The sequence below is a fragment of the Phaenicophaeus curvirostris genome, chromosome Z (genome assembly GCF_032191515.1).
Source record: "Phaenicophaeus curvirostris isolate KB17595 chromosome Z, BPBGC_Pcur_1.0, whole genome shotgun sequence".
NCBI lineage: Eukaryota > Metazoa > Chordata > Aves > Cuculiformes > Cuculidae > Phaenicophaeus > Phaenicophaeus curvirostris.
In genome coordinates this window covers 45989468-46016205 of record NC_091431.1, presented here as the reverse complement: position 1 = coordinate 46016205, position 26738 = coordinate 45989468, and the positions used below count along the sequence as shown (strand labels likewise).

General features: G+C 37.6%; 1 protein-coding gene across 3 annotated transcripts in view; it reads left to right on the top strand.

The window, feature by feature from the left end:
* UHRF2 (ubiquitin like with PHD and ring finger domains 2) overlaps nucleotides 1-26738 on the top strand; it is a 92042-nt gene that overhangs the window by 19371 nt on the left and 45933 nt on the right. For all 3 annotated transcript variants that reach the window (XM_069881243.1, XM_069881244.1, XM_069881245.1), the window contains exons 3-4: nucleotides 2496-2758; nucleotides 18858-19076. In XM_069881243.1, the coding sequence (XP_069737344.1) occupies nucleotides 2496-2758; nucleotides 18858-19076 (482 nt within the window). The remainder of the gene's footprint in view (nucleotides 1-2495; nucleotides 2759-18857; nucleotides 19077-26738) is intronic.

The window sequence follows — 26738 nt, the reverse complement described above, 5'->3', positions numbered from 1 at the left end:
CTACTTATCGGCAAGCTTGGAAAAAGGGCCTTGTTCTAGTGCTAATGTTTCAGTGCTCCATTAGAACTAGATAAACTATGGAAATAAACAGAATCATAGAATGGTTTGGATCAGAAGGAACCTTTAAAGGTAGTCTACTGGAACCCTCCTCTGATAAGCAGGGACATCTTCCACTATGTCATTTTGCTTAAAGCACCATCCAACCTGATCTTGAATGTTTCCAGGGGCATCTGCCACCAGTTTGGGCAACCTGACACAGTGTTTCGTCACTCTGATTGTACGCAATTTGCTTAAATTATATATGATGTAACGATTTCTGTTTATTTTAGTTTTTTGGGGGGTATCGCGTATATCATACTCCTTGTTAATTTTGTACTTAATTGAATTTTTGGATGTTGTCATGTAAGATTAAATCAAAGTATAAGAAGTTTAATTTAAACAGAAAATAGGCAGTTTCCAGATCGGTAGCTCAGTGGATATTTAGTAGGATGTGTTTATACAGTGAATGCTAACACTTTACCTCCTGTTGGGGTGCTTCGTTTAGTTAAGAATCATCCATCATGGTATTCTTTTGCTGAAAATATCCAAAATTAGAATAAAAAGGAGGTTGAGGCTGACGTATGTATACATGTTAACTTCTGCTACAGGACTGCTGTTATTTAGACCTGCTATCCCAATGGGAAGCTGTCTTGGTTTCATTTAGACTGTTACTTAATGTTTGAGGTATTAAGGACAAGTGGAAAGGTACATACCATGTGCAGTGACTTTTATTCTCCCAGCAATCAGGGAGAATATGGATACACAAGCTTGTGTGTTTCCTTTTTAAAATATATCTCCATTTACTACGGTGGGGAAAAAAAACCTAATTTCCTCAGTTCTGAAGCATTGCAATTAACCGGTGAGTGTAACAGCTAATATGAGGAAAGGATGGGGACAGTACTGGGAAGGCAGGAGGCCACAGAAGATCAGTTGATCAAGGGAAAGGAGTATAAAAATTTGTAATTTCACGAATGCTAAAAATTGTATCAGGTAGTCTTTTAGCTGTTTTGTTCAGGATTAATATAGAAACTAGAGAACAGAATAGCAAACGTACTCAAGGAGAACTGTTCTGTTGAGTCAGCTGGAATTTTTGTGATCTCTGACACCAGGACCTAATATTTCCCCCTTTGTTACCTGTGACTTGATTACTTTGTCAGCCAACCGTATGTTTTTAATATAGATAGGGGGAAATAAGAGTCCATTGCTTTCTTTGCTATCTGTAGATGACAGTAGGAACATATAGAGGATTTCTGCTTACAGAATGGAAAAGGTTCTAAGAATGGGTAGTAAGGCAATCATGTAATAAATAGCTTAATGTATGACTTTTTATTTTAGATGGCTATGGGTTATAAGAAGGTATAGCTTCTGTTTCCTCTCTGAGGACGGTCTTATGCCTGATTGGATCTGTTGGTTGTAAGAATAAAAATCGGAAAATACATGTTGGTAGTTTGCGTGGGAGGAAAAAGCATGGGTTTTGTTTTGGAGTTCATTTTAAGAAGGTGAATGGTGAGAGTAGAATACAACGCATTGCTCTCTTGGGCTAAACTTGTTAGCTCAAACTGCTGTCAGTTGCACTTTCAGATACCTAAGGACTGTTTCACTTGAAATACTGAAAGGTATGAAGCATATTTTTTGGCTTGCTCCTATGAAAATGCAATAAGATTGTTCAGTTTATAGAAACTAGCCTTTGTAATCAGTAAGAGCAAGTAACTGTCTGCCACTATGCTGGTACTTGGCAAAGGCTATAGGTTAAATTGTGTATATCTATGTGGTTTTGTGTACTTTATATTGTTTATTACAGGTGTTTTCTATGGTACAGCTCTGCAGTAGTTCTGTTTAATAGTGTTTTTATACTTGATGTAATGTTGATGAACTGTTCTTTGAATCTTTTTTCCTAGTGTTCTCAGTATTAGTAAAGGAATATCTGCTCAATTAGCTGAAGACAGCAACCTGCTTATACTTGTTTCCTTCCTTTCTCTCCTCAAGTCTTGGAGGGTTAAAAAAAAACTCTCGCAAGCCAGAAAGATAGGTTAAAAAATAGTTGCGAGTTGGAGGCTCGGAGAATCTTTAAACCCCTTCATTGTGAGCTAGTATTTTAATGCTGTGTATGCTTTTTTAATCATAAAGCACAATTGGTAAAAACAGAGGAAAGGATAATGAAAGAGATTAAGCTAACTTCTAGATTTGGAGGGGGGGGAAGTGATCTTAGTCTTGCTTTTTAAAATTTAATGCAGATTATGTTTGTACTAGTTTTTAATGAAGGAAGAGTAGTAGAACATTGAAACTGCAACATATTTGACTGCATGTTGCTTGAACTTGCTCAAGTTTGACTAATTACTGGAGTTGATTGCTTCACTAATAATGAAGTTTAGCAGTAACATAGTAAATTGTCTTGTTTTTTCTTAATTGGGATTTTATAAAATGAACATAATTGAATTATTGAATTTTCCTTTTAGATTAATGAATTGGTGGATGCCCGTGATGTCAGCATTGGAGCCTGGTTTGAAGCTCATATAGAAAATGTTACCCGAGTGACAAAAGGACATAAGAATGGTAAAGCTCAAGGAAAGAGTAATAACACCCACAAAAGGACTAATGGAAATTTAAGTCAAGATCATTCTAGAGCAAATGCATATAGTTTGGACAATACACCATCCACATCTTATTCAGACTGTATGGACACTGATGAAGAAGCTATTTATCATATCAAGTATGATGAGTAAGTGCTCCTGATACTCTTTTGAGGACATCACATATTGTTTTATTTGGTTTGTATGAACTAAGAATTTCTTGAAGAAGCTGGGAATCAAAGAAAGCAAGTTCAATATTGCAACTGAGGAAAAAAAAATTTAAAAAATTATAACACTTTTCAGTTGGATATAGTGAACCCATTGGGCGTAATGATATTTTTCATGCCTAAATACCTGTCAAATATTAATTTCTTTGTCTTCATGAAGCTTAAAATCCATCCTTCCTATATAAGAAAAAAACCTCTATAACTGAATTTTTGCTGTGTGCTTTTCTAGGTAAAGTATTATTTTAATTTTTTTAACTATTCCCTGTGTACATTAAATTCCTTTTATTGGAGCTGAAGGAGAACTCAAGCGAGAGCAAGTTTTGTTACTTGATTTGGATCAGTTTTATTTCAAATAGAACAATGAGCACAAAATTACTGGTCTGCACTTGCAGTAGAGGTTGTTACGGAGAACTTCGTGCCAGAGGGCACAGAAATTGATTCCGAACTGGAGAGAAGACATTAAGGGCAGGTAGTGGGTTCTCTTCTTTTGTTTCTGTAGTAAAAAAAATTGCACAGCCTGCAATATGTGGGTGGGAAAACTTGAGTTTGAAGGGATTTTTTACTTATAAACAGTTTTTGCATTTCTTAATTTGCTTGAGAAGTTGGTCTGATTGTTTTTTATTTTGCATAAGATCTGTTAAAGCATTATATCTCTAAATGAATAAAACTCTAAATGACTTGAATATTTTTTTTTTTTTGGTACTGAAATAAGCAAAACTTTAATAGTTTGTGCAATGTAAGGTGAAGCTAGAAGGATGCAAAGTATATTCAGTATTAACTAAATGTAGTCTTCCAAAATTCATTTTTAGAGCAGATATTTCAACTTTAGTTATTCTAGCATGTGAATCTGACTTACATAGTCAACTGACTTTTTTTTCTGACTTTGTGACTGTATTAGTAGATACAGATTAAGGCACCTTTTCAGCTCTGAGTTCAGATTCTATATCTGCAACTGTAATTTTTCTCTGTAAAGCATTAGAGAATTATGAAAACAGAGTAGAAATGTAAATGTTGAATATTGCAAGAAGTATTTTATAGTAATTTGGTCTATCACTATGATCAAACCAAAAGTATAGTCTCTTGAAACTACGTGCCTGTTGTGTGATTTCCAATGTGATGGCTTTAAGATCACCTAATTTCGCAGTACTGTAGATATATGTGACTCAGCCGTGGGCAGAGATATCTGAGTCAAGTGTAACTGCTGCAGTGAAATTACATTCCTTTTTTTGTAGGTATTGTTGGTTTTCATATTTTTTAAGTACAGATTTAGAAAATTTTTCACAACAGGTTTAATTTTTCTTAAGAGTATGCTTCTTAAAGAAACAGGGTTGACCTCTATTTATGTGTACTTCAGGAGCTAGCTGTTCCCTTTCAGCAGATGGAAACAGTATTTTTACTTTAATGTAAGGTTGTGTATAGCAGTTGTATGTTCTTAACCCACAAAATTAGGTAAGGCACAGAAACGTGATGTTGTAAGTTACTTATTGAAGTTGGTTACTTAACTGATCAGTCCAATGTATTGGAAGCTTGAGCTTTTGGAAAGAAAAACAGTTGGAAAGCTTCCTGGAAAGGGAGACCTGATTTATCAAAGATTGGATTTTTGCCAAATGTTACCTCGCCTTTGTGGCAGATTTTTCAAGGTCTCACTTTTTTCCTTTAATGCTACCTAACATGCATATACATGTGGTAGTTGTGTGTGCACTCAGTGCTTTGTTTCATACATTACTGTTCTTCTTCGGTGTCTATAGACCACGCATGTATCTCGCCACCTATGTGGTTGATGTGGATGAATAGGGAGGCGATGCTCTGCTTTACCACACAGTCATTCTCTGCTTCAGAAATTGTTTCATCTAATTTCTCTCTTTACTCCTTTTCTTCAAGGTTCATGTTTTACTGCTAATCCTGTCTTCTGCACATTTACGTGTTCCTGGGTGTTTTAATATTTAGGTTTGGACTGCATTTTGCTGACAGATCTACGTCACATTCTCATGTCTGTCCTTGCTGTATTGTTTTGGGGAATCTCTTTTCCCTTTTGTTTCCTAAAGAAGGTGACTCTCTTGGGTTGTGTAATTTCAGTTCTGCCTTGCCTACAACAGGTGTATTCTTACAAGACCTGAAAACACTTGCCTTTACCTGAAATGGATTAAAAATGGCTTACAAATGGGTGGCATAAGCCTGGTGCCTGTAAAGTCGTCAAAATTATTTGAATACATTGGAAGCAGTCTGTGTCAGAGAAGTTATGGACCTATATCTACCTCACAAGTCTTCGCTCATGCTTAGTTTCCAGGCTGGTTTTCCTTCTCTACCTGTTTGGAAAAAAAAATCACTAAAAAGGTTACAACTGAGGTACAGGTCAACTGTAGTGCACTTTATGGTCTACTCCAGCCTCTTGACTCTCTTCTGAGGCTTCATTATTGTAAATAGTGAGTGTACTTTACTATACCACATGTTGTGGCAGACTTAGTCTGGTCTTCTCCAAAAAAAAGTAAGCTCAAGCAATGTACCTTTTTCCCCTCCTTTTGATGGCTGGAACCAGTAATGCTAATAGCAATGTTTATACCGGAGATAGTGGAAGTCTGCCACCCCATCTCAGGACCAGGTCTTTTGTCATCACAGGACCAGTTCTTGCAGCAAAGTCCTCTATGGCAGGCCTGTTCCATCTCACTGTCTCTGAAACACACAGGTCCACATCTTAACTGGGATGAAGCCCTGAAACTGTTCTTTCTGTCCTTTTCTTAGCTGTCCCATGGGTATTTACACTGTATTTATAGACTGAGAAGTGAGTTGTGTTGTTTAACACTATCTGTCTTGGAACTGTGTAGCTGGGAGCCTTATCCAAAAGTGAAGCTTCACCTCATTAATGTTCTCTTAAGTTGTGCTTGGCAGAAAAGTTCACCTTTAGCCTTAATAAGCTTTACTAATTTATACAGGAACATACTTTTCTCTACATTAGAGTTAGGAAGAAAATCTAGGCTAGTAAGAAAATCTGTCAAAGAGCATGAAGAATTAAGAATTTTCATCCAATAAGTGTCTAGAGATTGTGATGAGTTTACCCTCCCTCCACTGGTTTCAATGAGGGGTAATGCAGCCCTAGCCAATGATTCTGTGACTGTGCATCTGAGGGGCTGGGTTTGTACTGGGGCTTGCTTGTAAGTTCCATACCTGATTCTTTGAGAGTAGTTAGGACAGCAATAACAGATCTGTACGTCTGACTTAGTTTTTCTACCTGGAAACATTTGACGGTCCCATCAAGTGAAGAAACTGATCAATCACTTATTCTTTTTCAATGAGGTAAATTTTAGGGCACTAGGGTCTCCTATTCTCAAAGGTTGAAGTGGGCCTTGTGGTTCCATGAAGCGAGAAAGCTGGTTTTAGCAGTGGCACAAATCCTGTGCGACACTCGAACATATTTTTTGACAGTTTTAGATTTGGTAGAACGCGCTTTCTTCTAATACTTCATTTCACAAGAATCTACCTTCCCTGAGGGGCTGACTTTTCATTTACCCCTCTCTTCTACTTCTTGTTTACATACTATAGTTACAGTGAATGTGATGGCGAAAAAATATGGGAAAACTCTTCTAGCATGGAGTACGATTGAGAGAGCATAGAGTACGATTGAGAGAAATTAATCTTTCTGGGCAAGAGCTTAGCTATAGTAATTTCAAACCTTATGTCTAAACAAAGCTCTCCTACCAGCTGTGGCTGGTACAGATAGGAGGTACTGCATGTTCTCCACTTGATTTTTGTAGGGAGCAGGATAGCTGAATTGTTTCTGTTTTGATTTCCCTCTGCCTTCCCCCGTACCCAAGGCTGCTGCAGTAGTTGTAAGGCCCATGTATTTCTGCAGAGAGATGGTTCTGCTTACAGAAAAACAAGTGCCGTTTGGAGGAACAGAACTTTGCAGTTGCAGATTAAACTGGACTCACAGTTCTTGACATGCCCAAAGATTGAAGAGACTTGTGGTGCTTGTTCGAGAGTCCAGTCCTCTTCAGTGAGGAGGAGACCAAAGTATCACTTCTGTCAATGCTGACTTTTAGTCACTACCAGGTCTCTTGGCATCCTGGTACATATAGCTTTTGCCTCATAGTCCATCTTCTGCACTGATTTTCTGAATGCCTTCTTTTCTCTGGGGGCAAGATGTTTACAGATGTGTTCCAATTTCTACTAGCCATCTTCCCCTTCTGCCACTCTATTCTCCTTATTTCCCTTATAGCTTTGCATTTGTTGGTGTCACAAAGAGCCATTAAAGACATGGAAGTCAAGGGTGTGCTGTCATGTTTCATATACTGCTGTCATAGATTTCTTCTGCTGCAAGCAATTGTCTTTCAGTATAGAAGATGATGACATGAACTTATCTCGAATAGAATAAAGCCCAGTGCTTGTTTGACAGGACTCTTGAGGAATCGAACACACGCTTAGTTCCTAAAGTTAACAGAGCTTGTTGTAGGTAGTCTCCACCTTAGCTTGCGTAAGAACCACTTGTAAATCAGGAGCAGGACACTTCAGTACCATAAGGACATGTAATACAGCGCTGTGTCATGCAGAAGATTACTCTTCCCTCTTAACTCACTCTGTTTCATATTAGTTGCTTGTGGAGCACTGTATGTAGTGACAGTTCTTCCTGTCAATATTGGCTTCTTGATGGTTGGCTTTCCCTGAGGTAGTGGAGAGACTTGTTCCAAAGAAATGCTGTCTTTTCCTTCCTTTTCCTGTTTAAGTCACTTGTAAAGGAGGATTTCAGTGATAGTCACAGGAAGGCTGAACACATCTGCAGCCTGAGGCATGTCAGTTTGGCGGCCTGTATTCATCTATAAATTTATTATGGCACAGACATAGGCAACTCTTTTCAGGGCCCACATGTTTGGCTGATGATATCCCATTGAGGCTTTATATCAACCAGTACGGAAGTTTAATTTGACCCTTAGGTAATACCTGCATGATGTGTCACGAAGTACACTGTGATTATATATTCTAGGAAATTAGATACTTAGCAAGACGGATCATCTATTCATTTTGTGCTTGATATGATCTGTGGAGTGATGTTTTCTGAATTCTTTCACATCTGGAAGTAGCCTGAGTTCTCATTTTGCAGCTCACGACATTATAGTCAAGTCTGTGTCTGTTCTGTATCAGATATGTTGGATCTTTTTGTAGTCTGTAAGTATGGGTATCTGACTTGGATGCTATAAGGAGCATCTGAAAAGCAGTGTGAGGTAGGATGCACTGTAAGTGAGTTACATGTCCAGCTTGATTTTTGCAGTTTAGGTAGCCAGTTGGCTGTTACTATTACTGAGGATTCCTAAAAGCTTTACTAAGTTCCCAGATCTCTGCAGGCAGAAGTTAGTAGTATTTCAGTAGAAGATTTGTTGAGTAGATTATTTCTCCCCTGGTTCTTAAATCTTTCATTTTACTAAAATAGCCTTTATCATTGTCGGTGAACAGGAAGACTAATCTGATGAACTTACATTTCCAGGTATGTTAGGACTCTTGTCCATTAGTCCCCCTCTTTAAAGAGAAGCTGTTTAGTTGATACTTTTGTTTGTCTGATGGATCTTGAGGATTATTTTGTTAGTCCTTGCTTCCATATCACTACACTATCTTTCAGTGGCTTTGAAGGCTTTTTTTCCTTGCTCTTTCGTAAAGTTAATGTTTCTTCTGGATTTTGTGAGAATGCTGCAATCTTTGAGGGACCATCATTAAAGGAGTAGAAAGCTGATAGCTGATGTTAAACTTCAGTGCCTGTGGCAACCAGTTTGTTGTTTCTATTCTTCAGCAAGTTGACTTCCATGATTTTTTTGTGGATGCCCCCTCCCTATAAGTGTTCAAGGCCAGGCTGGAGGGGACCTTGAGTAGCCTAGTCCAGTGGGATGTATCTCTGGCTGTGGTAGGGGGGTAGGAACTAGATGATCTTAAAAGTCTCTTCCAGGTCAAACCATTATATGATTCTGTGATTCTATTCTATGAGTTATTTCACTTCTACAGGGAGAGGGACAGCATATATATGGGTTTCAGTGTGTTGGTTTGTTTTGGTTTTTTTACATTACAAGATTTCCTTTGGGACCTAGTCTAGGTTTTACCTTAAACTAAGATTCAACCTGCTTCTGGTTTTGGTTAGAAAAGTAGCTTTCTTGTGTTCAACTATGTAGCTTTTCATGAGCTGGATAGAACAGATGTCATCCAGCTTGCTTGGGACCAACTACTTTAGATGATCCCTAAATCTTTGTGCTGTTAGCTGGAAAATCACAGAATCACCAGATTGGAAAAGACCCCCAGGATCATCGAGTCCAACCATTCTTATCGACCACTAAACCATGCCCCTCAGCACCTCATCCACCCGTCTTTTAAACACCTCCAGGGAAGGTGACTCAGCCACCTCCCTGGGCAGCCTGTGCCAGTGTGCAATGACACTTTCTGTGAAAAATTTTTTCTGATGTACAGCCTGAACCTCCCCTGGCGGAGGAGCATGAGGCCATTCCCTCTTGTTCTGTCCCCCATCAGCTGGGAGAAGAGGCCAGCTCCCTCCTCTCTACAACCTCCTTTCAGGTAATTGTAGAGAGCAATAAGGTCTCCCCTCAGCCTTCTCTTCTCCAGGCTAAACAACCCCAGTTCCCTCAGCTGCTTCTCCTAAGACTTGTTCTCCAGCCCCTTCACCAGCTTTGTTGCTCTTCTCTGGACTCGCTCCAGAGCCTCAACATCCTTCTTGTAGTGAGGATGCAGTGATCTTGAAGATAATCTCAGTGGATGCTAGTAATTTGTAAATCTCTTGCAAGATTAAGGCAAAGCTTAACATGCAATATACTTTTAACTCTGATATTATTAGAGAGCATCACCATTCTGGATATCTGTGGAGTATTAATACTGGCTATAACATGCATTTAGAAATTATTTTGGCCTTGGGTGCAATCCTACAGTAATTACTGTGCAGTGAAGAAATTGGAAACCTACTCTTCCTAAACTGTGGGTGTGAGGAGCCACTGATTGTGTCTTTAGCCTGATGTGTAGGTAGTTAGGAGCGCTACTTAAGAGCACTTGACTTCTCTGAGGTGTTATTTCCATGTGCACGTTCATCATTTATTGTCCTGCAGCCTGTGCTGATGTTGGGTTTTTGAAGTTAAGGAAAACCATCAGCTGTTCTGTGGAGACAAAACAGTTAGCTTTGGGTTAACTTTGCTGCTCCTCTGCAGCCTGGCAGAGCAGGCATGGTCATAATGTGGTATTCCTAGAGTGACACACTCATTTGCACTCTGGGTGTGCTGACCCTTGCTTCCTGAAGAGAGCCCAGTTGTGTAGTTGCTGCTGCTAGTGATGCATTTGCATGCACTTCCTGTACCAAAACTATAGGGAAGGTGGAATGGGGTGAGGACAATGTGTACAGATTTCTGTGTTACAGAGGCAGTTTTGTTTATGAAATAAATCTAAGTAATATGTTTTTAAAATAAAATTACTGAATTACCAGCGGTGTTAATTTTCCTTGGTATATAGTGATGTGTCTGTTCTTACTGATCCTGTTCTTAAGTTGCTGATGCTGCCACTTCCAAATAAACAGCTTGTGTCAGTGTAGTATATGGGTCCTAATTAAAAAGCATACAGTCCTCAAGAATAAATTCACTTGCTATTCTACTAAACTTTGTAGAACTGTTTAACAAAAATGTTCCTTAGCCCAAAGGGATGAAGCCTGCTTTGATGGTAAAGGCACATAAGAATATGCCTTTAACATACCTGTAAGTCCAATCAATAAGTCTGTCTTGTTAGCCAATTTGTCTTCCATAAACTAATTGTGGAAAATACCACAGTAATTTTAGACCCTCAGATCAAAAACTGAGTCCAATTACAGATTAATGTGTGTCTGGTAGCTTGTAATGAAAGGAGGCTGATGTCAATGATCCAGGACACCTGTTGGACTCCTATGTTCCTAAATGTAAATTGAACTAATTGAGTCGTATCAGTCTGTCAGTAACAACTTTTCATTTAGAGGGGGAGGGGTTGCTGTTAAACATTACACAGAATCCATTGACATGTCAACTCAATACTCTTGTGTTTTCATTTTCATTTCTGTTTTTTCTTTATTTTTTTTTTCTACCATTTAAGCTTATTTATTTCTGCTTTTGGAATGTTTGAGCTACGATAAGGGCATAGATGCTTCTTGCTAACTGAAAGTGATGCCAAAATTGGAAATAGGGCAACAAACTTGATTCAGATAGATGAAACAGTTTAAGAGGGAAAAGATCGGGAGGGATCTTGCTTGAAATACTCTCTGAAATGTTTGTTCATTGCCCAGATCTAATCCTATTCAAATGGAAAACATTAATTCCTATATTTAATTTTGTAGGAGCTTAGAAAAGTGTAAGTGCAGGAAGAGAAGGTCCTTAACTACAAAGGGAATTCTCATTGTCAAAAATTAGGGTTTTTTTTATTTCAACCTTTTTCTTACCTGTCTATTCTATTTATTTAGGACTAATTAGGGTTGCAGACAGTAAGAAAAGTTCACCTTGAAAGTGATGTGAGGAGAAACAGCTCCCAGTGGAGGCTAAAGTTATTACTGATCATCCTTTTTATAAAGAGGAGACAAAATTAAAACAACTGTAAGGCATTTTGTTTGAAAGACTGTAATAGCCTAGCCCTTTAAAGTGCTCTGTCCTGCTGCTGCCATTATCCTTACGAAAAGCCTTGCCTGTTTCAGTCCAGACTGTCATTAGCCTCTGAAAAATAATTTATGCACAATTCTGCATTTTATTTAAAAATGTGTGTGCTTATATATATTTACACACACGTATATTAAGAAAAATAGAATTTCACTGTGTTAGAGGTCAAAAAAATTTAGTCGTTCTTTGTGCTGTTTAAGTAATGTGCAAAACACTCTTGTAGTTGGAGAGTACAGGATATTTTGGGGGAATGAGAAGTTTTAAGTGCTACTTGGTCAGGGAAAATAATCACTTTTTCCTTGAAAGTGTATCCTTAGCTGAAGAGATCATAGAGAGCATGATAGACTTAAACCTTCTATTCTTTCTTGGGAAATGGTTTGAAGACTTGCATAGTGAAATATTTTTTATGTGAAGTGCTCAAATAGAGGTAGTAGGCTGGAATTTATAGGAAGTATTTGAGAATTTACACAGATGGCACAATGATAAATTGATTTTGGAGACCAGAACACATGGGCCATTTGACAGATGAGGTGGCTGCTGCTGCTTCCTCTTGCCTTTCTATCCAACTGTGTACATCTGGCATAAAATTGCATTTATTTTGGTGGTTGTGTGACTGTATGTTGAAGTGGTTTTGCTTTCTGATATATCTAAAAACTAACGTTCATGGAGTGAATATTACTGGGGTTTATGTCCCTGATCCAATCAAATTAATTTGCCCAGTGGCTGCACAGTGTGGGCAAAACAAGGGGAGGAAGCACCGCTACTTTGAGGTAGCTGCTTTGAGCAGCATTAGTGAAAATGCCTGCTGCAAACATTTGTTCTGTTTTCTGTGATGAAATGCCAAAACACATCCCCTTGCGCACTGTGTATTTCTGAAAATATGACTTGTAAATGTTTAACTGTAATATTTGAGTTTTTTCCTTTATATGCGTTAAGCACATGAAATATTGCATGTTGGGCAGGTATATGCTGTCAAATTCCTGGCAGAATTCCTTCAGCAGTTGAAGTGAGGAGCCTCGGGGGTGATTTCTTTTGAATGATACTAGTTAATGTCTAGAAATATAAAGAAATATGGCTATGAACCACAGTATTGTTGTGGTATTTGTTACCTTTGGTTCATGTTGACCACTTTAGAATTTCAGAAAAGGAAGAGGAACAAGAAGTCTTATCATCTGCGCAGCAGAATCTTTTAAGCCAATCTTTTCCTAGGGGAAGCATGTTTTCTTTGACCTCCTGTCAGTTGCAAACTTTTCATAATTGGTCTGAATGATTACTTGCAGTACCTCTCCTAGCTGTGTGATTTTGGTTTTAGTTTCTAATATCCACGATTAGTTTCCTTATTCATTCAAAACTTTCTCTCATACAGATATTTAAACAGTGCTGAAAAAGTACAGATATTTAAACAGTGCTGAAAAAGTAGGAAACTCACTAGATCATATTTAAGTCTTCATGCTTTAAATTCTGATTAGAAAAGAGTGCCACTATACTGTGGTTGTCTAGGCATGTTAGTCCAAGCTTAGAAGTATTTTGGGGAAATAGGCTGCATGCTGTTGCTCTTAAATGTCAAGAATTCCGTTCTTTGTAAGATTCCTTGTCCTGTCTGTGGTATTTTTCCTAATTGCGTAATCTGTTTCATAACTTCGAAAGTGTTTGCGGATATTAGTCTTGACAACCAGCTTTTTCTGCAAACTGAAAAGGAAAAGCCATGTGGTTTTTGTCTCTTTAGAAAGCGTATGAAATGAAAGGAGGGAAGCTTTGCTGTTCTAAAAGTTGTTTGAGCGAACGGCTGAAATGTCAACAGTTAATTTTATTTTTTTTTTTTTTCATTTAGGAGTGATACTTGACTGAAAAAATGTTGTGGTCAGTGAGAATGTGATTTGAACTCTCTGCTTCTTATTTATTTGCTTCGAATTAGCTGTAAGCGTTCTCCTTGAACAGTCAAAAGATTGAACACCTGCGGAAAGGTTTCTGAAAAAGGTCTTTCAGTAGCTGCATGACTTGTCATCCTGTGTGCTAGCTAGTGAAGTAAATGTAGTTGTGATTACATTCATAGTATTTAGACTTGTTATACAACAGTTTTGTATTAAAAATTCAACTGTACGTATATATTTTACAGCTTCTGAACTTCTGTTTTGATACCATTTCCAATTTGTCTTGCTTCAGAGTATGCATGTTGTCCGTACAGTGCAATGGTGTAGGTCTAGAAGTTAGTTTTTTGTATTACTGAGGAATGAAATAATTAGTGAAGGAAGATGTTCCGCTACAGGCTATTAATGCGTTTTCTCAGGGTTTAAGCTGCTTAGTTCTGTAATTATTAGTTATTAGGCAAGGTTTTCAAGATTTTGTTTACGTTCCATGGGGTTGATATTTATCTTTATTGATATTCATTATTCCTTCCAGTCTGTCGTCTGAAATATGCTGCTCTTTACTTGTAATAACAAATTATCAGATCTGATGGTCGTCTTTTGGAAGTGCAGACACACAGCTTTATTATCCCAGGATTGTCTTTTTTTCCAGTTTGTAATTGTGGCTTAGATGCTCTTCCAGTGTAGTGTTACTTGCTTTCTCAAAATACTTGAGCAAAATAATGCTTATTATTTCTTCAGGTAGCAAGTATCCGGGATGGTGGTAGTATAAATGTAGTTTTTATTCATACCTGCTTTCTTAATCAGATATGCTTTCTCAGAGTTCATTCCATTTTCTCTCTTCTTATATTTGTGCCCTTCTGTTTCCTTCATTTCTGGGTACATATTGAATGACTCTTTTCCGAGTTTGATTGGGAAAATAAACTGTACTTTCATTCTATGTATGTTGCAAGAACCCCACCCTCAGCCCCCACTCCCCCAATTTAAGATATTCCACATCTGCGCTAACATTCCTTACGATACTGGTATGGAGAAGGGCTGGGGAAGCCTTGACTTCTGTTTCAAGAACTTTATTTTTTCCAGTTTTGTTAACAGCCGGGAGGACTGTTAAAGCATATATTGCAAGTTCTCAGTAAATTGATCAGGCTTGTGTATATTCTGACATAGCGCTAATATGTTTTTTAGTAATTGAGCATTTTAGGAATGAGCAGATGCTGACCATAGCCAAGAAACATTGGAATTCTGACTTAATGGATAGTTCTTTGCTATAGAAACTCTACACAGATAGAAAATTCTAAGAAATCTTTGCTATGCTTGTGTTAGTATTTACAGTTAGAAAACTTGCAGGGGAAATATAAATTACAGGGAAGTAGAGCTTAACAATGAACATGAGTTGTGTTGTGGGTGGTATTCATTGTCGTGAATATGCTTACTGTTACAGTTTCTGCTTTTTTTCAATATTGGAAGCCACTTGTCATGAAAAACATGGAAAACCAAGGAAATGTCTACAAATGCTCTAAATTTAAAGGTTGAATTGTGTCATCTAATCTTCATTTCAACTGTGACAAACTTACGCTAGTCTAAATAGAACACTGCTGTGAAAATGTTTCCATTTTGCCTGAAGGGTCTTGTTAGGGTTTTAAAAGTAATATAATAATAAGAAAATGCTTTCAGTAAAAATTAATGTCTAACAGTAGTCCTTTATTATAGCTTGTCAGAATTGTTTTTTTCTTTTCACTGTTAAGGCTTGTTAAAAGATTGTATTTGTTCTCTGTTTTGGCTTATTTACCCAAGCCCATGTATTCGCATTTTGTGATACTGTATTTAAATATTTTTCTTGCATATTTAGAAGATCTGGTTTTAGGTTAATGTGGGATTTTTACAAATAACTTCTTAAACTTTGTGAAAATTAACATGGCAGTAACAGCATTTTCTAATATGAGTGTGTTTTTTCTATATTTATTCAGATAACTTGTGGCATTAGATATATTTGAGGGCACAAGTTTACTGTACTGTTTACTTAGTATAATGAAGAACAGTGGTTCTGTGCTTAATGTGTAGTTTGACTCTGTGTGGCTTTGTGCCTGACTTGAAAAGCTTGTGACAAATGCTCTTTCTCCTCTTCTGCCTGGAGTGTTGGTTATTGTCATATGTTAATAGTTAAATGTCTGTTGGCGTTCACTAGTGTCCATAAAAGTATATTTCTCTGTGTGACGGCATAGCAGCTGAACATTCGTTGTCTGGAACCTGATGCAAGATAGGTGACTTCTGACATGGGAAATATCACTTGTTTGGAAGAATAAAGATAGCTTACAAAGTTTGTGAGCCTAGGTCTCTGACCAGCCATTAAGATGAAAAACTGACTTAGTGAAGAGTCTACCTTCTCTTTATTTCTTTAGAAAGCAGTTAGATTGTTTCTGTCTGTCAGAGGGGACTTTGGGTGTATCTTTTGGTAAGCGATCTTGTTGTAGTCATGCAGATAAGCAGCCTTCTTTGTTTGGGTTCTTTCATCAGATAGTTCCAAGAATGGAGTTGGAGTCATTGTTAACAACAAGAATCTCTGAAGTAGCTCAGCAGTACAGCAGAGAAGAGTTGTTCTGAGTTGTGTACGGGTGGGAAATATCGCACAAATCTGAAGGGGTTGGGGGAGGAATGGAGAATGATTAATTTAAAAAGACTTTTTTCAAAGGCTTCCCAGAAAAAAACAGAACCTGAAGGGGATTTTTTTTTTTTTAGAAGAGAATAACTTTGATCTGAAAAATCTACATTTCTATTAATGTAAACGGTTTTAAGTCACAAGTTTGGGGTTTTTTTTTTGTGTGGTTTGTTTATTTAGATAGTGACAATGAACTTCTTTGATACATATTGCTAATTTTTACAGTCCCACTGATCATATATGTACATCTCAATTGATTATTTCACTGTACTCATAAGCACTGTCGTTTTTCTCTTAATCATCTTTAGTTTCCTGATGTTTAAGCACACACTGCTGTATGCTGCTTGGTGTCTTCTCCAAACCTTAGGATGGGTTAATTGTAAGATGATTGGAACTGACTAATAGTTCAAATATAGCTGTCTTAAGATTCCAGTAGACTATTGTACTATAATGCAATGCCATTATACAAGCACTCAATAAAATAGATGTTATCTTTATAGTTGCTTTTTGCTTTGTCTTCTGACCTGCAAATGAACCTGTCTTAGGGTTTCTGTGGATATTAGTTATAACTTTCATAATTATTATAGTAGAATTGTATAATAGTTCTTTTAAGGGAAATCTGCATGATGCAAAGGTGAAACAATGAATGTTTGCTTTGCAGTACACACAAACTGGAAATAAAACCGAGTAGGAACTGTGGAAGGTTGCATGAGTTACATCATATGTGACTGTCATAATGGCTTGATCCCAAGCCACCTGTCTTTGTATGATATAGTTACTGTCATATAATATTTATAATTTGGATTTGAAAGTGTTGCGGGGGAAAAAACACTCTTTGGATTTAACTTTAAATAGTTAAGGTTTTTACTTGGCCATTGGTTTATCTAGAAGTACAGCCACTTTTAAACTATGTCAAACTATTTGTTTCTATAAACAAAAAAAACCCAAAACCCAACTGACAAATTTAATGCACACATTAGATATCTGCATGGTAGAGGACAAAGAAATGCCTGGAGGTAGAATGCCAGTTCTAGCCTCGCCCCCTGCCTAATCTGTGGTAACAAACTTGTGTGTTAGATTAAATATAAGGTGTAAAACAAAGCAAAATCAACTTGATTTAAATATCTTCTGTTATATCAGTAGGCTTGCAATCAGTTGTTTAGGAGTAGAGATCTGGATTTCAGTCTGTAGTGTATGGGAGCCTCATGGTGTTAATGACAGTAATTTTAATATTTGTTTATGTAGTAATGTATTAAGTTACACTCTGTGATTTCCCGAGCAGCTTGAAATGATTATGTTCGCTGAGAGGCATGCTGGAAAGTGATAGAGCCATAGTTTTATTAGTAAGACTAGAATTTTGCCATTATGATTGAACTGTGCTGTTTGATAAAGGTGTATTAACTACAAAGCATGAATGCTTTTGCTAAAGTACCAGTAATTGCATAATGGAAATATAATTTAAGATGCATCATCTTCAGCAATGCTTGTTAAGAAGGAAAAATGAATAGTTTTAATAACGCTCATTTGTAGGCAGTAGACCTTTTTTCATTTTCTCTGATATATTTGTACTGTGACCTCATGAACAAGTACCTAAATGACAGAAGAGTCTTTATTTACTTATACACAGTATCAGACGGGAACTTCACCGTTTTGGTATAGCATCTTACTCTTCACTTTTCGGAACAGACAAGCTTTTTTCTTTCAAGCAATATTTTCATGTCCATATTGTCCTATTTTTCCACCACATATGCCAATGATTCAGGCTCTTAATATAATGGAATAATTGCCTTATGCAGAGGATTTACAAAGGCCGTGGTGTTAAACTAAAAAGTTAACATCTCAAATCTTAAAAGCTTACACTGGGATTTTAGTTGCAGTGCTGTCAAATATTACTTAATTCTGCTGAACCTTTCTCAGCTTGGAAAGGAATTGGAGCTCTTCAGGAATTATTCATTACTCTGACTTGTATGTATGCTGCGATGACATACACTGTCATAGGAGAAAGAAAGCAATATCTTATAAACTCTAGGAATTTGTGAGTAATATTATGTAAAATGCTGTGTAAAAAGTCACCAAATTTCAATGAAAAATCAAGCAAAATTTCTTAGTTATGATTCAGTGAGCCATTAATTTCTTATAATATACCATTCCTTAATATATCTTGCCAGGAGAAGTGTGTGTTGTCAAGAAAATGAATGATTCCCGTGATTTATCTTTCTAGTTTTTTTTTGCTTTTTCATTTCAAGGGAAGACATTTTTCAGTGTGTTAGTTCATGTATCTCATTGAGAGTTTTAATTCTGTTTCTCACTACATTTTGTAGTTATACATTTTATTTTATTTTTTTTAAACATGGTGCATGGTGAATTTTACATGCTGTATCTATAGGGGTGTTCAGTGTGTTGTTACTGAAGTTAGTGGAAATGTAACAAATGCGTGAAAGCAAAGCTAAGCTGACCTGGAAAAATGAGTTCTGATCCTCATTATTTTTTCATTGTCATTTTAACTGGAATATTGAGTTTACTGGGAGCAAACTAGGGTCATGAGTGTGCCAAATCCTTGAACTTTATTGCATTCCAATAAAAAAATAAGCCAGTACTTATAGATTTTCTTAGGGTTTTTTTTTTTGAGAGAGAAAACTCATTAAGAGTGTCTTTTGCATCTGAGAGTAGTTGAATTCCTGGTTTGTGGCAAGAACTGAACTTTCAAAAGGATATTAGGTCAGTTTTTTATACTATGTTTCTTAAATGCCTAAAGCACATTTAAAAATATTTGCTTTTCAAAAATGTTGTCTGAAACTTAAATACTTGCTGTTGCCGGAGTCTTTAATGATTAATTGTTGTTGGTTTTACTTTTCAAGGTACCCAGAAAATGGTGTAATAGAAATGGACACCATTAATCTTCGACCGCGAGCAAGGACCATTCTGAAGTGGAGTGAACTGAAAGTGGGTGATGTGGTGATGGTTAACTACAATGTTGAGACTCCAGAAGAAAGAGGATTTTGGTTTGATGCAGAAATTACCTCTTTGAGAGAAATCTCAAGGACTAACAAAGAGGTTCATGCTAAAATTCTGCTGGGGTAAGATTTGTTTGACCGACTCATAAAATCTCTACATGTCATATAAAGTATGTTGTTGGGGTTTTTTTGTCTACTAGCCATCACTTAATTAAAATTGATGTCATACCTTGATTTTACAGCTGCCTGTGACATGGAATCACAATGCATGTTTTTACGGTGTACGGACTTAGCTACGAGTCAGAGTTTTTACATTTCATGAGAGATTGCTGGGGGCAACCATAAGGTTTCATGTATTATCTCTGATTCAGATTGATCAGAGTGTGTTTATATTATGTATATGTTATATGTTCAATTCTATCGAAAGCTGAAAAATCTGTTCTCAGTAACTTTTGAGGTAATTGGTAACCCCTACTCATTGAGTATTAATCCTTACCTGACAATTTGAGTAAATCTCTGAAGCAGCTAATTAAATTTTTAAAGAATAAAACTTTTATGTGGATATTACAGCTTCTTATAATTAAAATGTGGAACTGTGGTTTCTGGGATTTAGGAGTTTTTACATAGTAGAACTCACCTTAGTACCTCAGCTTTGTTTTCCTATTTGATTTTAAAATTGGTGTATAGTTCTTTGAACAGAGTTCTTTGAACAGAAATCCGTACATTACTCTCAGTAGGCTGTGTGATTGCCTTCTTAGGGATGAACAGATGACCAGTCATTATGGGCAGTCTCCTTGACAGTGTGATTTTCCTCCTCCATCTCATTAGCTTTCATCATTACTTTAATATCATCCTTTTCTGTTACAAAAGAACTAGAGGTAAATGGATCCAGTTTGCCACCTCTGTCCTTACAGAAGAAGATAATATATGGGTACTTAGATACTAGCAGTGCAGCCGATTTTAAAATTACACTGGAACTAAAATGAAATTTATTTTTTCTTAAACTGATTAATGTTCGCATGATTAATGTTCGCACGTTCCATGCTTATGTAGCAAGAAGTATCACTGTTCTGGGAGTATATTCCTTAAAAGTAATTGGACTGTTCGCATATTTGTGTAGTTTTCATTATAACAAAGGAGAATTGTTGTATCTGTAGGAAGACTTAGTGTAGGACGTGGTTAATTGGAAGAGGCACACTGAAGATTTACTATCAAGTGCAATTAAATACTTTGTGTAAAAAAAAAAAAAAAAAAAAAGGCAATCATACCTAGTACTGGGAAGTAGGGAAGACATTGAAGACATTGACTTGATAATTCATGCAAGTAAATGAATATCTGTTTTGTGGATGGTTTTAAATTTTAGAATAACAGGAGTTTTATTAGACCATCTCAGTGCATTATGGGTGTCTTCTATTAAGAAGAGCAGGCATATGGACTTGTTTTGTAGGCAAAGGAGAAAAACTTTTCAAATGTAAAGCAAGAAGAAATTGAGTACATAGTCTGAGTTTTTAACTTGGAAGGGAGAAGAGATTAAGAAATGGAGGCCAGTCTACACAGGCGAAGATTTTCATTGTCATACTCTTAATATTTGTGTAATATTTGGTGAATCAGAAATGGACTTCATGACCTTCTACAAACAGAACTATCCAGGTATCAGTTTATGTGAAATCAAAATTTCTATTGATAATATTATTTAAAACTGATATCTGTATGAATTCTTGCAGAACCTTTCCATTTATTGAATATAATATTCAAAATAGTTTTATATTGGAAAAGCAATCACATTGTAGCATGGTAGCTAATAAAAAATTCTGTACCCTGTAAGAGTACGGAACTGTAAGGCAGCCTTTTTTAAATCTGAATAAACTGTTAGTTATGCTTCACATTTGAGACTGGTAACTTCAAATACTGTGGGTACTGTGGCAGTTAGCACAAGTAAAAGACAGTTTATAAATGTCTTATTCTAAGATGGTGTCTTATTTCGGTGAATTTTCTTTGTGATTGAGAATTCAGGCTTCACTTACATGTTGACAGATTATATGTGCGGTAATCAACTAGTTCACAGAAAATAAGTTTACCTGACCACTGTCATTTCTGAAATTTATCAAGGAGTAATTCTGTATCACCCATGCTACCAAAGTTATTCCTTTCAGTTAGCCATGAAAATATAAGGTAAATTGACTAATACTCATAAACTTGTAGTCTGCAAAACAAAAAACAACATTAGTGTTTCAATGTCTATTAATATATATTGATATACTAGTAAATATAAATATATGTAATATTGAAATATTAATGAGTTTGTTTATGATTAGATTGTAACTGTTAATGTTCTAATTATTTTAGTCTATGAGAATATAACGTTCATTGTATTCCTATAGACTATATGTTCTTTAATCAGTATATTATTGTTGTGTTGTAATGAGTTCTTACCATAATATTAGCATTAGCTAATTTTTTTTAAATAAAGGTGACATCTATTTTGAATACTTAATGAGTAAATGTTAGTGATTGCTTGTATGTTAATGACTAATTATTGATGTACTACTTAAGAACAACCTTAGCAGGCAGTAAAGGGAGGCAGAATTCTTAGGGCTGCTTCAGACATATTCATGATTTGGACTTTTTTTTTCTTTCTGGTATTATGTCAAAGAGGCTTTGTGTGAAACAGTTTTGGATGCAGTAGTTGAGTGTTTGTTTTATTGATCTTAGTCGCTTTTGACAAAGATTCAGTGGAGCTGTTGGCACAATGACAGGAAATAACAAGAACATATACTGTTTGTGGTAATTTTGTGGAGCTGGTAGAACATGTGATGAGTACTTGTTTTGACTGTATGTGTTGGCACGTGTGGTGGGAGTTAATTTTACTCATGTCTCAATCATAACCTAAAAGAAATGTCCTGTACAGTCTGTCGTCATTAGTTCACCTTTTGGGATGCAAGTAGGGATTAAAGAATGTTAGCAAACAGAGGAGTGAGACTGAACAGGGGAGAAAGATAGCCTTACACAGAAGAATTGAGCACATAAATTATCATTTGTACTGTGTTTGCTCTGCAACTGCAGATTTTAATTGCCAGATGTCTGAAACCTTTCCAGACTGCACTTACTGCGTCAGCCACAAATAGTAGTGAAACAGCACTATTAGGATGCCTGTTACTGGTAGGTAATGGCGAGGCAAACTATTGACAAGTTATTTTAACATTGGAGCTGCTGACAATGATTCAAGTTACCACACCAAATCGAACCAAAGTAGTTCAAACGGTACTTTGGATTTTCTCATTCTGGACCTCAAGATTGAGACAAAAGAAGCTCTTCCTTTTCTTTCTTTGAAAGTTTGCGTATAGCAATGACTGTCAATACCAAAACTTGTATTTTGTTTTAGCCTTTGGAGTTACACAGGAGTATCAAAAAAAATCTGTTCACTGTGCAGATTTTATAACTCTTCTAAGTGAATAGTTAACAAATTTGAGGCCTTTACACAGTGGTGGTGGAAGCTAATAGAAAAGGTACTAAATTTACAGTTTTGTAATTGTGTTTTCTTTAGTTCTGCGCATTTTTCTGTGAGCCTTCCTGCTCCCAAAAAGGAAGGGCTGTTTTGTTTTCAAGTCAAGCTCTAGTTTTTAGATACAATTATTATGTTTTTCTGTGTAACCTGACAGATCTAGGGCGTATGTTCCCCATCTGGACACAATTTCTGTGCCTTTTTTTTATTTTTTTTTCTTATAGTATACATTCCTGTTTATCTTCTTTTAGACTCCTTGTATTCTTGGCCTTCATGCTGCTGGCATAGATTTTACTTTTAGCTGCTCCTTTTACTACTTCTGAACATATTTTTCCATTTTTATTATATTTACTCATAGTCATATCTGATTTTTGAAGTCATACATAATATTGTTTTTATAGCTTTGCAAAGATACAGAATTTAGACACATTATAAATCAGTGAACTAACAGTGAAACGAGACTTGCACATTGTTCTCAATGATTTGAAGAGTTCTTGTGCTTCTGTGGATTTCTGTCTAGTTGGTCAAAAAAAGTTACTGGCAATTGTACCTTGTTTTGATACTTAAGTATGGTACTGTTATTTGCCTATCCGTGTCAGTATGTATTGTGATAATCGACACATCACAGTTGTTTTGTCAGACTTTGTTGGTGCCCACTAATGTAGTTCTCATAATGTTGTTTCTTCCTTAGGTCTAGAATTTCTGTCTATGTGGCTTATCCTTTACTAATGCTTGCATACTTTTGTGGTGTAATTTTCTACACAAAATAACTTCCCAGTTTGTTTTATTGTAATGTCTTTGGCTGTTGCTGGTTGATCTGGGAAGACGTTTTGCTGATAAGTGGAATATTAACAATGTTTACTTGGAGCTGTTTTTTAAAAATAGCTCTAATGCTATATGTGCAGGTATCCTAGTAATAAGAATTCTAATTGCTGAAGAACTTGCTTTCAGCTTTCTTGCACAGACATAAAAATGGCATATTTCTCTAGGCAACAAAACTTCTGAAAGGGTGAATTTGTCCCCCTCTTTCCTCTTTTCCTTATTTTCTTATTTTCCTTATTACTTCAGTGGAGCTCATCACCTCCTTTGAAGAAGAGACCTCCTTTTGAATCAACACAACTGTTTTATCATAGAATCATAGAATAACCAGGTTGGAAGAGACCCACCGGATCATCGAGTCCAACCATTCCTATCAAACACTAAACCATGCCCCTTAGCACCTCGTCCACCCGTCTCTTAAACACCTCCAGGGAAGGTGACTCAACCACCTCCCAGGGCAGCCTCTGCCAGTGCTTGATAACCATTTCTGTGAAGAATTTTTTCCTAATGTGCAGCCTGAATCCCCCCTGGTGGAGCTTGAGGCCATTCCCTCTTGTCCTGTCCCCTGTCACTAGGGAGAAGAGGCCAGCACCCTCCTCTCCACAACCTCTTTTCAGGTAGTTGTAGAAGGCAGTGAGGTCTCCCCTCAGGCTCCTCTTCTCCAGGCTAAACAACCCCAGCTCTCTCAGCCGCTCCTCATAAGACCTAATCACCAACCCCTTCACCAGCTTTGTTGCTCTTCTCTGGACTCGTTCCAGAGCCTCAACATCCTTCTTGTGGTGAGGGGCCCAGAACTGAACACAGGATTCAAGGAGCGGTCTCACCAGTGCCGAGTACAGAGGAAGAATAACCTCCCTGGGCCTGCTGGTCACGCCGTTTCTGATACAAGCCAAGATGCCATTGGCCTTCTTGGCCACCTGGGCACACTGCTGGCTTATGTTCAGTCGGCTAAATCAAGATTTTGAATCAAGATAAATTCTGTTTGTCCTGGCATTTTTGCCTGCTGGGATTTTTCATGGTGATTCTGTAGATGTGATGCCTAGAATTTCTTAAGCACTTCTGTGGACTGCTTTTCTGTGGTCTCTGCAGCTAGTGATGGCTCTTTTTTGTGATACATGGCCTTAAGTAATAGTCTCACAGTCCATAACAGGAATGACTAACAACATGAAGCTCCACAAGCTTTGTTTTCCTGAACACTTTGTCTTCCTGCTTTAAAGAGGACAAATCTGCAGGAGGTTCCATTGTGCAGAGAGGAATGGGTGGCTTACAGTTTTAAGATTGCTTCCTCATCTTAAATGGAAGAAATATTTTATCTCTCGATTCTTACCTCTTCCCAGTTCTTAAAAAGAGCATAAAAATTTATTTATTTGTTCTTTGTGGCATTTCCCTGCACATTGCCTGTTCTTAATTGGCAGTATGGTGAAACTGATGGAGTGTTTCAGTCTGCTTTCACAAAATGGACGGAAGTGAGACATGAATTGATACAAACTTCTCGGGAAAGGCAAAAATAAAGAGAGCAGGGCTACCATGATGTGAAGAAGTTTGGATATAGGGAGCTCATCAGTGGGATGATAACAGTCTGGTCTAGAGCTCAATCAGGGTGAGGAAGAGAACAAAGTCTTCTTCAGAAGTCTCTGTATTACAGGCTCTGATTTTCATGCAGGACTCAAATTACTTGACATCCTCTGGCTGGATAACACTTCAACAGGAGTAGTCTCTCTCTCAAGCTCTCTGGAGGATGTAATCAATGGCTTCTTAATACAGGTTTTGGATAGGTGAACAGCTGGATCTGCTTATCAACAGTCGCTTAGGGATCAGATGATCGCTAGTAGACTTGGCTGTACTGAATGTGAAATACAAAATACCAAGATTCTGATGGAACTGAGAAAGAAGGGTAGCAGAGCATAGACGCTGGAGTTTAGTAGATCAGATGTCAGTTGCACACAAGAAGTTGTTGGTAGGATCCCATAAGAGGTAACTGTGAAGGGGAAAGCAACTTAGAAGAGCTGACAGATCATAGAATCATAGAATGATTTGAGTTGGAAGGGACCTTAGAGATCATCCAGTTCCAACCCCAACCATGGGATGGGCAGGGACATCTCCCACTAGATCAGGTTGCCCAAGGCCCCGTCCAACCTGGCCTTGAACACCTCCAGGGATGCGGCATCCACAACTTCCCTGGGCAACCTGTTTAAACTACTGTTTAACATCGGAGCTGCTAACATTGGATGTTAGTACCTCAGCAGCCTCATCGTGAAGAATTTCTTCCTTATGTCCTGAATGAATCTTCCCCTCTCCAATTTAAAGCCATTCCCCCGGTCGTATCACTACAAGCCTTTGTAAAATGTCCTGTCTTCATATGGGAGGTGTTCCAGCCCTCTGGTCATCTTTGTAGCCCTCCTTTGGACCCATTCCAACAGTTCCGTATCCTGCTTATGTTGAGGATTCCAGAACTGGACACAATACTCCAGGTGAGTTCTCACAAGAGTAGAATAGAGGGGCAGAATCACCTCCCTCAGCCTGCTGGGTACGGTTGGCCTTCTGGGCTGTGAGTGCATGTTGCTGCCTCATGTCGAGCTTCTCATCAATCAGCACCCCCACAATCCTGTATTGAAACCACAGATTGTCCCAACTCAGGTGTCAGACCTTGCACTTGGCCTTGTTGAACCTCATGAGGTTCTCAAAGGCTCACTTTTCCAGCTCGTCCAGGTCCCTCTGGATGACATCCCATCCTTCTGATGTGGCAACTGCACCGCTCAGCTTGGTGTCATCTGCAAACTTGTTGAGGGTGCACTCAATCTCACTGTGTCATTGATGAAGCCCAGGCTGTCTTCTATCTTGATGTCACTGATGAGCTCACATTGGTCACCATCAGGTCCAGTATTGCATGTGCTTGGGTGGGGGTGTCTGTTAGCTGCATTAAGAAATTATCTTCAATGCACTCTAGGTGCTTAAGGACAATCTCCACCAAATGCAAAGACAAGTTTGTCCTGATTCTCAAGAAACTGGTAGGTGTATTGGGAGACTGGCAAGACTGAACAGGAAGCTCATGACTTAGCTCTAGTGCAAAAGGTCAGCAAGGAATTTTGAGCATGTAAGGATGGTGTTGGGACAACCAAAGCTCATTGAGATTTGACACTTGGAAGAGACAGCAAGGGCAATGCAGGAAGCTTTTGCCACTGCTTTGTCAATAGAGAGTTGAACAAAGAAAACATGTATCTATTGGTGAAAAAGATTATTCAATACCAACAAACACTGTCCTTGCCTTAGTCTTCACTGACAAGCTGCCTTCAGTAGCTTTGCCTAGTGGAAGCTTACAAAGAGAGTCCTCAACCATGGATGAGGCCCGAGACAAGGAGTGCTTGCAAGAGCTTGACCAATACAAGTCCATAGGACCAGATAGATGGGTTGCATCCAAGTATGCCGAGGGAGCTGACTAAGGCCATAGTGGTGCTTCTCTATAC